The sequence below is a fragment of the Chlorocebus sabaeus genome, chromosome 15 (genome assembly GCF_047675955.1).
Source record: "Chlorocebus sabaeus isolate Y175 chromosome 15, mChlSab1.0.hap1, whole genome shotgun sequence".
Classification (NCBI taxonomy): Eukaryota; Metazoa; Chordata; class Mammalia; order Primates; family Cercopithecidae; genus Chlorocebus; species Chlorocebus sabaeus.
The window spans coordinates 90,997,629-91,015,406 of NC_132918.1; the positions used below are offsets into that span (position 1 = coordinate 90,997,629).

Here is a 17,778-nt window from a genome sequence, read left to right on the forward strand (position 1 = left end):
TATATCAGTTCTACCTGAGTAACGTCGTTTCAAAAAGAGAATAAAGTTGAATTAAAAAGTAACGTTAGACTTTCATGACTTTGACACTTTTGATGACTGCAGCCAGTTATTTTGTAATGTATCACACAATTTGGGTTTGTCTGATGTTTAATGATTAGATTCAAGTTATACCTCTTTGGTAGAAATATCCTGGAAGTATTATACTTTCATTACATTTTATCACATAATACATGATTTTGATTTTTCCCATTACTGGTGATGTTAACTTTGATCACTTGATTAAGATACTATCTGCATATTTCTCCACTGTAATTAATGTTTTGAAATGAAACACTTTTGTATGAGTATATGCCATTCATCCACTGAAATGGACATTTCACTTAGCAACAGGAAGTTTTCACATTCGTTAATATTTCTTGAATGAATTACTTTATTACTGTGATGGCTGCCAAATGATTTTATAATTCCATCATTACATTTTTAGTTAGCATTTTGTTATAAGGAAATGCTCTTATCTTCATTTGTTTATTCGTGTATTTATTTATATCAGTATGGGGTCCCAGATTCCAGTTTTATTCAGTGGATTTTATGCCATTGTTATAATTGAGTCACAGATAGTTCCCAGTCTGACCAATGGCAGCCCTTCAAGCCAACTTCTTTGTCATTTGTCATCCTCTTTGGGCACTTCCCTTATTTTCTGGCACAGCAGGATGTCTACACTCATATTGTACTTGCTGAGCTCTAGCACTGGAATCAGTCATTTCTTCAAAGACCCATGGTTTGGTTTGCTTTTGTTTTGTTTTGTGGTTTTTGTTTCCCCCTGGGAAGGACTTTCACTCTTATTGGCCAGGCTGGAGTGCAGTGGCGTGATCTTGGCTCACTGCAACCTCCACCTCCTGGGTTCAAAGCAATTCTCTTGGCTCAGCCTCCCAAGTAGCTGAGATTACAGGTGCCCGCCACCACGCCTAGCTAATTTTTGGTATTTTTAGTGGATACGGAGTTTCATCATGTTGGCCAGGCTCCTGAGACCTGTTGGTCTCAAACTCCTGACCTCAGGTGATCTGCCCATCTCTACCTCCCAAAGTGCTGGGATTACAGGCATGAGCCTCCACGCCCGGCCGTGTTGTGTTGTTTTAAATTGCAGACTGAGTATTTAGAAATCAAGATTGAATGCCAGGTGTATTGGTGCTGTGGAGCTGTTAACTGCTCCCAGGTCCTCATAGTTAGCAGATTTATGCACATATACACACACACATTTATGTCTATATTTATTTTTGTATTTATCTATATATATTGAAAACTGCTTACACTAATACCTCCAATTTTAGTGTAACACCATAAGTCTCATGCTAATTTTCTGTCTTTCCATATTTATAACTCCCTTTTCTGACACGAGGAACCTTGCTATCAATATCCTTCATGTATTTATTTATTGGATCAGAATGCCCTGTATATAAGCAATCTCCTGTCACTATTGCTGCCCTAGATGGATGCCCTTCTCCCTCTGCTCAGGCTCCAAAAGATCCCATTTAGGCCACTGACAGCACAAAACCTTATGCCAGACCACAGCTACTGCCTCATAGATACTGTCTGTCTCACTCGGGTTCCAACCATACACGTCAGGCTGCCACCACTGTTCTGTCCATGTGGACAACCTCCTTGCCATGCTTAGGCTCCAACACCCTTTGCCAGGCTATTGCCTCCCTTCCACTCCCTGCGCACAGATGCTTTCCTCACCCTGCTTGGGCTTCAGCAACATGCACTTTCCTTTCAAGAGGTCATCTACACCAAGGTCACGATGATACTCTACTGTATCATCCTCTAGAAGTCTTATATTGTTTACTTCTCTCAATTATGTCAGCAAACTAGCTAAAATCAATTTTATGTATAGTTTAAGGGTAGGAATCAGTATATGTTTGCTTTTTCCTTGTGTATATCCACTGGATCCAAGCATAGTTCTTACATAAATCACCACACTTTTCTTATACATTCATAAATCAGAAGTCAGAACCTATGGGTTTTCAAACATTCTTGGAAGGTCATGTAAGTATTGCAGTGAATATCAGTTACTATTGTTATTAATTTTGAGCTCATAATATGGAATTCAGAATTTTTTTGTAGGGTTTTGCCATGTTGGCCAGGCTGGTCTTGAACTCCTGTCCTCAGGTGATCTGCCTGCTGCATCCTCCCAAAGCTCTAGGATTACAGGTATGAGCCACCATGCCTGGCCTCAATCTCACATAGTTTCCATTTTTTACTTTTTTACTTAACCATTCTGACACCTTTGGGTATTTAAAATATTCCACAATTGAACAAATAGAAAATGTTCAAAAGAATATCTTAAAACCTTAAAACAACTTATGAGAATACCTTAAAACCTTGACTTTTAAAATTTTTGCTTAGAATAGAGTTCTAGAATTACTAAGTCAAAGAGTTTAGACTTTTTTTTTCTCTTTTTTTTTTTTAGTAGAGATGGAGTTTTACCATGTTGGCCAAGCTGGTCTTGAACTCCTGACCTCGTGATCCGCCCACCCCGGCCTCCCAAGGTGCTGGGGTTACAGGCGTGAGCCACTGCACCCAGCCAAGTTTAAACATTTTTAAAGCTCTAGATATTTACTGACAAATTAGTTTTCCTAAAGTTTGCATTAATTTGTATATCCAATAGCAGTGTGAGAGGACCAGTTTTCATGCATTTTTAAAAGCTTTTTTGGAATATTTTTATTGTATTTTTTTATTGGTAAAATATGTATAACAAAACTTACTAGCCTTTTAAGTGGAATCATGCAATATTTATCCTTTTGTGTCTGGCTAATTTCACTTAATGTTTTAAAGGCTCATCCATCTTCTAGCATGATTAAGAATTTTATTCCTAGGGCCAGGTGTGGTGGCTCATGCCTGTAATCTCAGCACTTTGGGAGGCCAAGGTGGGTGGATGACAAGGTCAGGAGTTCAAGACGAGCCTGGCTAAGATGGTAAAACGCCATGTCTACTAAAAATACAAAAAAAAAATAGCAGGGCATGGTGGCAGGTGCCTGTAATCCCAGCTACTTGGGAGGCTGAGGCAGAGAATTGCTTGAACCCGGGAGGTGGATGTTACAGTGAGCTGAGATTGCACCACTGCACTCCAGCCTGGGCAACAGAGTGAGACTCTGTCTCAAAAAAAAAAAAAGATTCCTTTCTAGGGCTGAATAATATCCATCATGTGTATATTACCACATTTTGTTTATCCATTCATCTCCTGATGGACACTTGGTTTCTTTCCACCTTTAGACTGTTGTGTATGATGCTGCACTGAACATTGGCATACAAGTGTCTGAGTCCTTGCTCTCAGTTTTGGGGGTGTGCCTTCCCAGTGCATATTTACCTACCCAATTGCTAGATCATATGCCGATTCTATGGTTGGTTTTTAAGAAACTGCCAAAGTTTTCCACAGAAGCTGTACCGTTTTACGTTTCCCACCAGCATTTTACCAGAGTTCCAGTTTCTCCACATCCTTGCCACTACTTGTTACTTTGATATTTTTTGTTTTGTTTTAGTTAGAAACTTCCCTTGTAGTGGTGAAGTAATCTCTCATTATAGCTTTTATTTGTATTACCCTATTGACTAATGATGTTGAGCATCTTTTCATGTGCTGATTGGCCACTTGTATATCTTTGCAGAAATTATTCAAGCTCTTTGCACATTTCGTTAATTGGGTTGTTTTTCTTTGTGTTGTTGAGTTGTAAGAGTCTTTAAATGTTCTGGATATTAAACCCTTATCAGATTATGATTTCCAACTATTTTCTCTCATTGTGTAGGCTGTCTTTTCACTTTCTTGGTAATGCCCTTTGGTGCACGAAAGGTTTTAATTCTGATAGAGTCTAATGGTTTTTTTATTTATTTATTTATTTTGGTCACAGTATTTCTAAGACTCCATTACCAAATCCAAGGTCACAAAGATTAACCCTATGTTCTCTCATAAGAGTTTTATGTTTTCAAATCTCATATTTAGGTTGTTAATCTATTTTGAGTTAATTTTTATATATAATGTGAGATGGGGGTCTGTAGACCTTCGTCTTTTGCATGTGGATATCTCAGCACCATTGTTGAAGAGACACCATACATTTTTAATAAATCTTAATTTTACTAATTCGATAGGCAAAAATTTGCCATTTTATTTTGTATTTATGAATGAAGATAAACCTTGCTTTTAGTCTGACAATTTGTTCTTCCTGTTTTAAGGCCTGTGAAGGCAAGCTGTCCTCATCTACTTGACTTTAGTGTTTTCCTTACATATATAAGGTGTTTTATTTATATAGCCAATGGGTCTTATTACAAAACTACTGTCCTGTGTTCCAGTTTCATCCTTTGAAAAATAACTTAAGCCAGATAAACATTAAACTTCTTAGTTTAATTTGTACCAGGGTTCTCTCTACATTGTTTTTTCATTGTTGCCGGATATGTCTGGCATATATTAGACTATCAGTGTTAGTTGAATTAATTACGGGCATGTTGAGGCAGGTTATTATGGTTCTTGATAATAGAAGTTAGTATCATGGATTTGTAAACTCTCTTGTCTGCCTGATTGGGCTAATAAAATTACTTTTAGTTTTCTGAATGCATAGAGGAAAGCAGTCAAATGTATTCTGAGTACTAGAAAAAATATTTTGTAGTCTGTCTATGAAGCAATTGTCTTATTTCCCAGAGAAGGAAGGAATATTGTAAGTGATAATGTTTATTATTATCATTTAAGCATCTAAAGAGTAGTCACTTATTTTAATTACAGAATCATTAAAATTATTGGGGGTATAACTGTTTCTAAAACAATTTCTAAAGGGTATTTTCTCATTATTTATATTAGTGTAATGTATTAATATTTTACCTGTTGCATAATTATTTCTGAAAACTGTAATTTATCTTTATGGCACAGCTTTTTGTTATGTGTTTCCCTTTTATTTTGGTGTTTTTCCTGATTTTTTGTCATTGATGATTTTTAGCCAACAGAAGCTGTTCTTCCCTCTCCTCCCACTGTCCCTGTGATCCCTGTCCTGCCAGCCCCTGCTGAGAATACTGTCATCCTACCCACCATACCACAGGTTGTTATTAGTTTCTTTTTTCTTTATAAACATTTCATTTGCTTTTAATGTTTCATTTGTGTTCTTTTTTAAAACTGAGCTGTGTTTTGTAATTTGGTAATTTACTTTGGGCTTCAATTAGTAGTTTTAGGGACTTAAACATTTCAAATTTAATATAAATGGAGTCAAGATTTGCCATTTTATTAGGTTGTGTGTGAAATGGAACACATTGTGAACTTCATAATATTGAACCTTAGATTTGTTTTCATGCCTTTGTACTTATGAATCTGCTTAAAACAGTTTTTAAACATTTTTACTTTAGAAAACTTTATTCTTCTAAAGTTAGTAAAAATCATTGTACTCCTGATTTTGTACCACATGTATCATTTTATTTAGCACATTATTTCCTATTATATATTTATCTTTGGAAATACTCGTTCTCATGTTATTTGATTAGATAAGACACTTCACATTTATTAGGTAAAAATAATAGCCAACATATCTGGATTATTTGGGAATGCTCTGTGCTATCTTCACAACTGTTATGTAAATCTATTGTAAAATTTTACTTGTAAAAAATTATATGTAACAGTTTAAAAAAAAATAATAGCCAAATATGAGAGAATCTAATCATTTTTAGTTTTTCAAAGACTTACTACTTCCAAGGGGTGATTCGAGACATTAACTGCCCTTCCAACAGTTATGCAAGGTCAAAATAATGGTAGTATTACTAAGAATAATAATAAAGATCTTTGGTGTGAAAGATCACGATCTCATTTAAAGTGTAAATAAATGAACCCATAGATTGTTTTTGTCAATTATTGATCTGTAGCATAAAATCTGGGTAAACATACTATGTTTGCTGTGTAAACAGTTTCAAAATCAGTTCCATTGGGGGAAAAAAGATATCAACTGTGATTATTCACATCTCAGTGCCCTTCCCCTCTCCTAAAAAGTGAAGTCAGTAAGAACATCCACACACCCGAGGATTCTAGGGGAAATTACAATGTTACATGACTTCAGCCTTACTGTAATAAGACTGAATTGTAATCATTGTAATAATATTAGTACTATATAATTTTTTATTATGAAAATAATTAAAAATTAACTCGTAAAACCAACAATGAATAGAGGAATCCAAATGGATATTCTCTCTATATTGCAGGAAAAGATTGAATTTATAAATAAAATATAATTCTGAGCAAGCAGTTTGAGGGTTATTATAACATCGTAATAATGTAACATCTTTCCAAATACACAGAGTTGATGAGTACAGTGTTTTGTTTTGTTTTGTTTTTTAAGTAGAATTGAAAGTTTATTTTACTCTTCTCACTTCAGTCAATTTTTTGGCATTAAAATAGTTTTCTGGAATCCTTTGAGAATTTGTACCAGTCTCTTTATATTCATTTGGGAGCCTGTCTTTTCCTATTCAGAATTCTCTCATTTATTTACTCCAGGCATCCCTAACTTAACATCACACTACATTTGAAAATTGTTGAGATCTTGCATAGTCTTATAAAAATACAGGTTTTGAAGTCAGAATGACCTGGGGTTGGAATTCCAGTCCTACCACTTAACCTATGTAACTACACACTTTACTTAACCACAGTGAACTTCCATTTACTCATCTGTAACACCGAAGATAGACAGGAGTACTAACTTGAGGTGTTTTACAGTGATTGAGAGGATACTTAATGCATGTCAAGTACTGCCACATAATCTTGGCTGTTCATATTTTTAGTATTATGTCATATTTCTCTGAGAAAGGAAACTAAGGAACAAGTTTTGTTTTGTTTTGTTTATTTGTTTGTTTAAATGAGGATATTTGAGGAGGATACACACAAAAAAGACCTATTTATTCTGCATAGCTTCACTTTAGGTTTTAAATATGCTACAGAAGTTCATGAAAGAGAGTTTTACCATTTTTGTTGTGTTATGTGAGAAGCCAATGAGTGGACCTCATTTTCCAGAATAAGTGTGTTCCTAATTAGTCAAGTACGTTATAAAATTAAAATAATGGACTGAAATGTCTGTCCCTAAGTAAAATTTAAAATCCATGCTAACATATAACCCAATTTCAACATATTAAGTAAATATGTATTCTTGAAAGATCCACTGCTTTACATTTAGATGCATTAGTATGTATTAGAAATAAAAGCAGAAGAGAAGATTTAAAGTCTAGTCCGTCTTTGTCACTCAAACAAGTTACCCTGTCTGAGTCTTCTCCTCCTTCATCTGTTAAAATGGGGGCAGCGCCACCAGACTCCTTTAAAATGGGTTTGAGAGCCAGGCAAATTAGAAAGATACATAGATAATAACTTTTTAAAAAGTATATAGTCTTTCATTGTAGAACACTTTTACACTTTTCAGAGTACTTGCATATTGATCATATTGTTTGTACTTTATGAAAGCCCTCTACAAATCAGAATTACAGTTATCATACAGAGTGGCACAGAAAGATAATATTCAATGGCTGCTTAATATTGCAGAAAGAGCATGAACTTTATAGTATAGTCATACCTGACTCCACCACTTCCTAGCTTCACCTGTTTCTACATGTGTGATGGTGTAGAAATTACTCAACTTCTGAGAACCTCAGTTTCTCCACATAGAAACTGAGTACAGAGTAGGTAACAGTTACTAGTTCTTCTTACTGGGAGTGTAAACACATAATCTCTGTGATTCCAGCCTATTAAATCCAGAGGCTTATTTGCACCCTAGAGTAAATACTCTTTTAAAACTAGATGTTTTAAACCTTTATTTCTATCAGTTCTGAAAAGTTATCATGTAATTAAAATATTGTTGAAAATGCTTTAGAGCTAATTTTTTGTGCATGGTCTTTTTTGATATTTGAATATGTGCTTTGAAGATGAATAGAACATTCTCTGTCCTCTAGGAGCCTACTAGGTGTTTGTGCAAGAGACAAGTTTAACAAATAGCTCCCACATAATGAGAGAGTAATTACATTAGAGGTATGTCCAGAACAGAGCATCATATTGCCTCTGGACCTTTTTTGTTTTTGAAACGGTGTTTCGCTCTTGTTGCCCAGGCTGGCGTGCAATGGCGCAATCTTGGCTCACCACAACCTCCACCTCCCTGGTTCAAGTGATTCTCCTGCCTCAGCCTCCCGAGTAGCTGGGATTACAGGCATGCGCCACCATGTCCCACTAATTTTTTTTTTTTTTTTTTTTTTTTTTTTTTAGTAGAGACAAGGTTTCTCCATGTTGGTTAGGCTGGTCTTGAACTCCCGACCTCAGGTAATCCACCCGCCTCAGCCTCCCAAAGTGCTGGAATTACAGGTGTGCACCACCGCGCCCAGCTGGTTGTAGCATTTTAAATTTCCACCAAAGTGCACAAGGATTCCAGTTTCTCCACATCCTCACCAACACTTTTTATTTTGTTTTCTTAATAGTAGCCAGGCTAATGGGTGTGAGGTGACATCTCGTAGTTTTGATTTGCGTTTCTATAATGATTAGTGACACATCTTTTCATGTGCTTATTGTCCATTTGTATGTCTTTGAGAAAATGTCTGTATGAGTTCCTTGACCATTTTTTAATTAGGGTGTTTGGTATTATTGTTGGAGTTTAGGAGTTCTTTGTGCATTCTGGATCTCACGTCTTGTCAGAGATATGACTTACCTATTTTTTCTTTTTTTGCCTGTACCTTTGTGTCATATCCAAGAAATCACTGTCAGTTCCATTGTCTCACTTTTAGCCTGTATTTTCTTCTAACAGTTTTATAGTTTTAGGTTTTACATTTAGATCATGATCCGTTTTAGGTTGGTTATTGTATATGGCATTTATTTCTGGATTCTGCTTTATTCTCTTCTATATGTCTGTCTGCACACCAGTACCAGACTGTTTCTATTACTGTAACTTTGTAGTAAGTTTTGGAATCAGGAAGTGTTAGCCTGCCACCTTTGTTTTTCTTTTTCATTATCATTTTGACTTTCAGGGTACTGTGAAATTCTATGTGACTTTTAGGATGGGTTATTCTATTTCTTTAAAAACCCTACTGGAATTTTGATAGGAATTGCATTAAGTCTGTTGATTGCTTTGGGTAATATTGACATTTTTGCAATAATAAGTCTTCCAATCTGTAACCATAGATCCCTTCCCATTTATTTATGTCTTCTTAATTTCTTTCATAAATGTTTTATAGTTTTCATTTTGCAAGTTTTTTACCTTCTTGATGAAGTTAATTCCTTTTTTTTTTTTTTTAAGCATTTAGGAGGCTCAGTGTTCTGAAAATTTGTACTTTTTGATGCTGTGATAAACAGAATTGTTTTCTTAATTTCCATTTTAGATTGTTCAATGTTAGAAGAAATACAACTGATTTTTGTGTATTGACTTCGTATCCTGCTACTTTGCTTAATTGGTTTAATTATTAACAGTTTTTGTGTAAAATCTTCAGGGTGTTTTACGTATAAGATCATATCATTTGTGAACAAGTAATTTTGCTTCTTCGTTTCTAATTGGGATGTCTTTTATTTCTTTTTCTTGCCTAATTGCTTTGACTACAACTTCAACTATTCAGCTAGTGGTCACGTTGAGTACAAGTGGTGAAAGCAGACATACTTGCCTTCTTTCTTATCTTAGAGGAAAAGCTTTCAGTCTTTCAGCACTGAGTATGATGTTCACTGTGGGGTTTTGTATATGGTTTTTCTTAGGTTGACATAGTTTCCTTCTATTCTCATGTGCACTTGAGAAGAATGTGTGTTCTGTTGTTAGAGTTCTGTGTCTCTTTGGTATATTGTGTTTGTTCATCTCCTCTATTTCCTTACTTATCATATGTCTGGTTGTTCTGCCCATTATGGAGAATGTGGTATTGAAGTCTCCAGCTATTATTGTAGAACCATTTCTTTCTTCAATTCTGTCTCATTTTTGCTACTTACATTTTGATGGTCTGCCATTAGGTGTGTTAATTTTCGTAATTGTTACATATTCCTATATTGAACCTTTTATTAATATATAATACCTTTGTTGTCTCATAACCTTTTTTTGGATTCAAAGTCTATTTTGTCTTTTGTGAGTACAGCCACTCCTGCTCTCCTTTGGTTACTATTTGCATGGAATATCCCTTTCTATACTTCACTTTCAGCATATTTGTGTCTGGATTTACAGTGAGTCTCTTGTATACAGCTTGTAGTTGAAACATTTTAAAAATTTTATTCTGCCAATTTCTGTCTTTTGATTGAAGAGTTTCTTTACATTTAAAGTAATTATTGGTAAGGAAGGACTTACTTTTGTCATTTTGCTGTTTGTTTTCTTTATATATATGCCTTGTAGCTTTTTTGTTCCTCATTTCCTGCGTTGCTGTCTTCTTTGGTCTTTGATTAATTTTTTGTAGTGAAACATTTAACTTTCTCATTTCCTTTGAGTCTATTCTTTAGTTATATTTTATGTGGTTACCAAGGGGATTACATTTGACATCCTAGACACTTCTAATCTCAATTTATACAAGCTTAACTGCAATAATATACAAAACCTCTGCCCCTTTAACTGCTCTGTCCCAACCCCTTTCGATTGTTGATGTCACAAAATTACATCTTCATATAGTGTATGCCCAAAACCAGAAACTAATAATTTTTAATGCATTGGTGTCTTAAATTATGTACGAGACAAAATATGAAGTTACAAAGTTACAATGTTAGCTTTTAAACTAATAATTGATTTTCGTTATTTACTAATATTGACTTTATTTATTAATATTAGGCTTATTTATTTCTAGGCAGGGTCTCATTCTGTAGCCCAGGCTGGAATGCGGTGGTGCCATCACAGCTCACTGCAGCCTCAACCTCTTGGGCCCAATCAGTTCTCTCGCCTCAGCCTCCTGAATAGCCATGACTGCAGGCATGTGCCCACCATACCTGGTTAATTTTTGTTGTTGCTGCTGTTCTGTTCTGTTTTGTTTGTAGAGATGGGGTTTCACCATGTTCCACAGGCTGGTCTTGAACTCCTGGGCTCAAGCCATCTCTGCCTGCCTTGGCCACCTAAATTGCTGGGATTACAGGTGTGAGCCACCATGCCTGGCTAGGCTAAGTTTTTTTTAAAAAAAATTGGAAATGTAATATAGTCTCTTCAATCATGTGGAAAACCAAAAGTGAATTTACACAACCATTGTTACAACACTGCTAACTAGTGTTTATTATTACCTATGTATTTGCCTTTATTGAGATCTTTATTTCTTCATGTGACTTTGAGTTACTGTCTAGTTTTCTTTCATTTCAACCTGAACTGCTACCTTTAGCACATCTTTCAGGGCAGTTCTAGTGATAACAAACTCCCTCAGCATTTGTTCATCAGGGAACATCTTAATTTCCCCCTTACTTTTGAGGGACTGTCTTGCTGGATACAGGATTTTTAGTTGACAGGTTTGGTTTCTTTTTCCTCTTATTTTAGCATTATTTCCACCCACTGCCTTATGACCTCCAGAGCGTCTGACGTGAAGTCTGCTGATATTCTCATTCAGGATTTGTTGTATGTGACAAGTCACTTCTCTTGTTGCTTTCAAAAGTCTCCCTTTGTTTTTGTCCTTTGACAGTTCTAGTATAATGTGCCTCAGTGTGAGTCTGTTTGATTTCATTACTTGTTTATTGAGCTGCTTGGATGTTTATATTCATGTTTTTCATGAAATCTGAGAAGTTTTGGCTATTACTTCTTCAAATATTTTTTTCTACTCTTTTATCTCTCATTTCTCATGCAACTCCCACAATGCATTAGTTGGTCTGCTTGATGATGTCTCACGGGTCCCATAGGTTCTGTTCACTTTTCTTTAATCTTTTTTATTTCTGTTCTTCAGATGCAATACTTTCCATTGTCCTGTCTTCATGTTCACTAATTTTTTTTAGCTACTTAGATATGCTTTTGAATCCCTCCACTGAATTTTCGGTTATTGTACTTCTCAGTTCCTGAATTTTATAAATTTTTATTTCTCCTTATTGGTATTTCCATTTTGTTCATACAGCATTTTCTTGCTTTTGTTCTCATCTTTTAGTTCTTTAAAAAAGTCTTTGTCTGGTAGATTTGCTATCAGGTTTTGGGGGTTGGTTTGTTTGTGTTTTGATGGAGTCTTGCTCTGTTGCACAGGCTGGAGTACAGTGGTGTGGTCTTGGCTCACTGCAACCTCCGCCTCCTGGGTTCAAGTGATTCTTCTACCTCAGCCTCCCAAGTAGCTGTGATTACAGGCGCCTGCCACCACACCCAGCTAATTTTTTGTATTTTTAGTAGAGACAGGGTTTCACTATGTTGGCCAGGCTGGTCTCAAACTCCTGACTTCACGATTTGCCTGCCTCAGCCTCCCAAAGTGCTGGGATTACAGGCGTAAGCCACCACACCTGGCCTTATTTTTTTTTAAGGGACAGTTTCTGTTGATTTGTATTTCTTTTTTGAATAAGCCATTTATTCTTGTTTATTTGTATGCCTTGGGATTTCTTTTTCCCATGAAAACAGCACACTTGAATTTAATAATTTGATGACCCTGAAAATCAGATTCTCCTTCTTCTCCACCATTTTCTTTTTTTGTTGTTACTGTTTTTGTGATTGTTTTAGGCTGTCAAAGATCAGCCTCAGGTGTAAACGTAGGGTCTTCTTAGATGTTTTCTGAGCCTATCCTTCCCCTGGGCATACACAGTGACTTTCTAATTTCCTCCATATATGTGGTTGGTTTTTAATGTCCTAGTCTTCAATGTCTGGCTCCCAAAAGGGGAAAAAGAAAATTGAATTGGTGTGTAGGAAGGGGAGGCTCCAGCTCTTTAAATCTCCTGGAAATCAGTTCAGCCTGGGAGGTTTGGGTGGGGTTTGCAACAGTGAGGAGGAGGTGAAACAGCAGTATCCATAGCCTGTTTGCACCTTTGTGATGAGAAGCAGCAGTTAGAGCACAGATCTCCAATATTTGGAGAACGTAATTTTCTTTGCCCACCGTGACTTGTGCAAGCATCACACAGTTGACTGAGGGATAGAGTATGGGTAGCTGCTCCTGTGCTAAACCTGCAGGTGACTGAAATTAACTACAGTTTACTGTCGAAGCCTTCACCTGGAAGTTGCAAGCCTTCAGTAGACTCCAGGTTCCAAAATATTTACATCAGACAGATGCTGCCACTGAAATTGTTTTCAAGGTGGAGAAACAGATTTGTGGAGCTTCCTACTCTGCCATCTTTCCAGAATCCACCGCATTTGTTTTTACAGTCATTTTAACCTGCAGTGATCACCTCAGTCAGTCATAGCATTTAACTCTGAATGCAATGTGTCTCAAATTAGGATCTAAGAGGTATTCTCTGGGGTTTGTGAGTTCTGCACTGGAAAAGCACTTGTAAAGCACTTGTTTATAATTGAGTAGAGGAGGAAGAAACTTATTAGACAAATAACAATGAAACTTTGATCAGTGCTGAGAAGGAAAAATACAGTGCACATTGTAAAAGTGCATTTTCTAAACTATTTTGACCTATTTTAAAATAATTAGATCTTAGAATTTATTTTAACACAATTTTTAAAAGTGTAATATCGCCCTCTGAAACTTTGTAAGGTTGCGTCAGTCTGTTACAGCAGCAAACACTACAAGATCCTTTGTTAATGAAATAGAATGGTAAAATTTGGGTGAGCCATGTGCTCAGCCAATAAACTTGACTTAAAAAATCCTACCCTGGGCGACAGAGCAAGACTCTGTCTCAAAAAAAAAAAAAACGACTTTGGGATCCTTAACCAAGACAGCGGGTAGTAGAACAGGTAACGTGGAAAATCAGACAACTACAACTAAAAGACTTGGAAAGAGTCTATGTGAAATTATTTCAAATGAAGAAAAACCCTTCATTGCACCTTGGTTCAAGTGACCCTGTAATCTCAGACCTGGTTCTAGGTCTCTCTACACCTCCCTCTACCACTCAGTGACATTTGAGTATAGGTAAATCACAATTATTATTGAAATTCATTTTCTCCATCTGTGAAAAGATGGGGGGACTGTGTGAGGCTCTAGAGGAGTAATATAAAAGAAAATATGTTGCAAACCATAGGAAGCTATAGAAATGCTTAGTCTATTACTAAAATTTATATACCATTGTGTATATTTCCAACTTGGACAACAATGAAGCCCTATAATTCACTTAGAGATTGGGGGTAGAGGCAGTAAAAAGGCAAGGATATTCCAGAAGGAGGAACTAAAAAGTTCCTAAATAATTTGGCCCAAGCATCAGTAATAAGGCTTAAGAAACATAATTTTGCTCATCCCGAACTCCTCATTTCAAGTGATCCACCAGCCTCGGCCTCCCAAAGTGCTAGGGTTACAGGCATGAGCCGCCGCGCTTGGCCTGAACGCCAGCATCTTAATAGCAACCCTGACCCAGATTATTTCACAACTACTTTAGCTATTAACTGCTTTAAAACTGAGGACTTGGCTCAAAGTGATTTTTTGGTTTACTTTTTATTATGCAAACTTTCAAAAATACTCAAATGTAGAAATAATAGTACAATTAACTCTGTGTATACCCATCACCAGCTACAGCAATCAACTCATGTACTTCTATTTGATCCATAACCCCTCCTACTCCCAGCCTTCCATTGTTTTATTTTGAAGTAAATAAAACATCTTATGTCATTTTGTTTATGTGTATTTCAATATTAGCAATATTTCTAAATGAATAGAATCAAAAGGTAACTTCTATACAGCGATGATGAGTTGGGACTGATAAGCAGCTAACATTATAATAATTATGGTATAAATCAGATTTTGATAAAAACCAACTTTCTCTACTGCATGTTTGGTTAAAAAAATCGGCCGAGGGACCAAAAGACTTTCTTCCCATAGTGTTTTAAAAATGTAATTTCTTTTGTAACTTTAAATATCCTATTCTTTCTTGCCCTCTTCTTCTGTAATTGCTTAAGCAGAATAAAGTGAAGTTGTATTAATTTTTTTAGCAAAGTAAAATATTATGTTTGAGTATTCTCAATATGCCATTGCGAAATAAGTAATTTGAAATATTCATAAAATCTCAAATGTCTGTAAGTTGAATAACTTTGCTTAAATAGCAATTTTATAAATATAATTTTTATTTGTTAAGTGGACTTTCACTGAATTATTCAAAGGTAGACTGTTAATCAATGGTGGGACTAAACATGAAGTATTATATTTTATTTTATGTTTATATATAATGAAGTATTAGCTACTCATTTTTAACTTACTGCTTGATATAGCCGAAATGCATACCATATAATTATTTAACCATGAAACTAGGTTGTCTAAGCATTTTATCATATCATTTAGCTATAGCACTGTGCCGAAAATAATGTTATTTGAACTTTGAATATTCACCATTATTAAAAGCCTATATATTTGGAAGAAAGTGGTTATTTTGTGTTATAATGTTCTTTTATACAGCTTTTATGTATAATTCTTTAGTTAATTAAGTAGAACTATTAATGTTTATAAGCATATCTTCTAAAGTTTGTTTAAATGATAGTCATCTTTTTTATTCTCTGAAACTGTTATTTGACTTGATACTTTTATAACTAAATATGCAGAAGAAAGAAATTTGAGGGGAATTACATCAGTTTTTTAATATATTTTTCATTTGGTATTAATTGCATTTTATTCTTTAGTTTCATATACATCATAATTTCTAACCTAACCAGAAAACCAAGACTTTTTTCAATCCAAACTTAACTAGGTGTGTGTTATTCTGCTTATTTTTCTTGCCATAATAGATCACTGTTAATTCTGTGAGTGGTCTAGAATAACAGTGGAAAGCTATCATTGCAGCTGAAAATAATCAGGGGTTTTTACATTAAGAGTGTATTTTTAGTTTTCTAAAAGTTTACAATTAATTTCTGTGTTAGACTTATTTTTTTTTCCCCCTGTATAAAAACAGTTCACTGTGGAAAGAATTTTTTCCTGAGTGATGAAATGATTGAAATCTTTATGGTATCCTTGGGAATAGAAAACAATGATTTCTGAGCAACCTAGGAAGAGTTGTTGGTTACACTAAAGAATATTCATGGATTTTATGAGAAGGCTATGGTGATCTGTGTAAAACTTAAGAAAATCATGACTGTTTTAGCAGAAATAACAATTTATTTCTTAAAAGCAAATCTATTTTAACGCTTATACATAATTTTTTCTGTTTGGGGCTGGAAAAAGGATATATTATTTAACATAAAAAGCTCATATAAGATTATAACTTAAGAAATAGCAAGTCTTTCATGTGCCTCTAACATTGTGAACATTAACGTGTAATGTTTTTGTTTTCTTGTTAAGCTAACACGTTTACAATTTTTTTTTTTAAGGCAAATCCTCCTCCAGTCCTGGTCAACACAGATAGCTTGGAAACACCAACTTATGTAAGTTCCGTTTCCTCCCCACGTTTAAGTAATTCTGCCTTTCCTGTTCAGTTTTTCATACAAATACGAAGACCGTGGCATTTTCTCTAATACATTTCTCTTAAGATGTCCTATCACTATAATCTATAGCTGTAATAGCTACAGTAAATGAAATAATATGTCCTCCTTTGGTTTTTTTTCTTTTCCTTATGTAAAGTAGAAATTTTTAAATAGAGATTTATAGTTTAATTTTGAAATTATGATGGCTAACTTTCACAAAAGGTTGTCTCTAACCATTGGTCACTTACACAGCGCCATATATTTAAATCATTTTAGAAGTCTAATTGAATGACTGGATTTTTAGTAACCAAGTTTTTTTGTGCATTCGGATATACTAAAATAATTAGTTACAACTTTGTCATTTTAAATGGATCAGGGACGAAAGCCCACTTGTTGCGTAATCTTATTAAATGAAAGGTCTGGAATAGATAAATCTATACCTACCGAAAGTAGATGAGCCGCTGCCAGGCGGTGGGCGTAGGCAGAATGGGGAGTGACTGCTGACAGGTACAGGGTTTGTTTATGGGGCAGTAAGGGTGTTCTGGAATTAGAGAGTAATGATGATGGCACAACTCTGTGAATAAACTAGAAACTACTGAATTGCATACTTTAAAAAGGTAGATTTTATGGTATGTGAATATCTCAACATAATTTGTTAAGGTGAAAAAGTAGAAAAAGGTGAGTAATAACATAAATGCAAATTAAAACAGTTAATACATTTTAAACATTATGTTACCAAAGGTTCAAAAAGTTTATCAGTACATTCTGCTGGTGACAGTATGGGGTAAAAATATACTGATACGTTTTTGTTGAAGTATAAGTGGATAAAACTTTAGAAAATGCAATTTCATGGTAATGATTGAGTCTAAAAATCAATGCTTTTTAAAATATCTTTTCTTTTGTAACTTTTTGTATTGTACCTGAGAAGCCATTGCATAATCCAACATCACAAAGACTTAAGTTTTCTTCTAAAAGTTTTATGGTTTTGCTTTTACATTTTGGTCTTTGATTCATTTTGAGTTGATTTTTGTAATGTGAAGTAGAAGTCCAACTTCATTCTTTTGTGTGTGGATAGCATCACTGTTGAAAAGACTCTTCTTTCCACATCGAATGGCCTTGGCAACCATATAGAGAATAAGTTAACTGTAAACATATGGGTGTATTTCTGTAATTCCTTTCAATAATGTTTTGCAGTTTTCTGTATACAAGTCTTGGAGTTCTTTTGTTAAATTTATTTGTAAGTATTCTCTCGCTCCTCTCCTTTTTTTTTTTTTTTTTTTTTAAAGATAGAATTTCACTCTGTGCCACCCAGGCTGGAGTGTGTTGGGACAATCTCAGCTCACTGCAGCCTCCACCT

At 35.0% G+C, this 17,778-nt stretch overlaps 1 protein-coding gene across 20 annotated transcripts in view; it reads left to right on the top strand.

The window, feature by feature from the left end:
* DLG1 (discs large MAGUK scaffold protein 1) overlaps window positions 1-17,778 on the top strand; it is a 276,922-nt gene that overhangs the window by 139,772 nt on the left and 119,372 nt on the right. For 10 of the 20 annotated variants that reach the window (XM_008009612.3, XM_008009616.3, XM_038003101.2 and 7 more), the window contains 2 exons: window positions 4,977-5,075; window positions 16,329-16,382. In XM_008009612.3, coding sequence (XP_008007803.1) covers window positions 4,977-5,075; window positions 16,329-16,382 — 153 coding nt within the window. The remainder of the gene's footprint in view (window positions 1-4,976; window positions 5,076-16,328; window positions 16,383-17,778) is intronic. The other 10 variants (XM_038003103.2, XM_008009617.3, XM_038003109.2 and 7 more) reach the window with 1 other exon arrangement.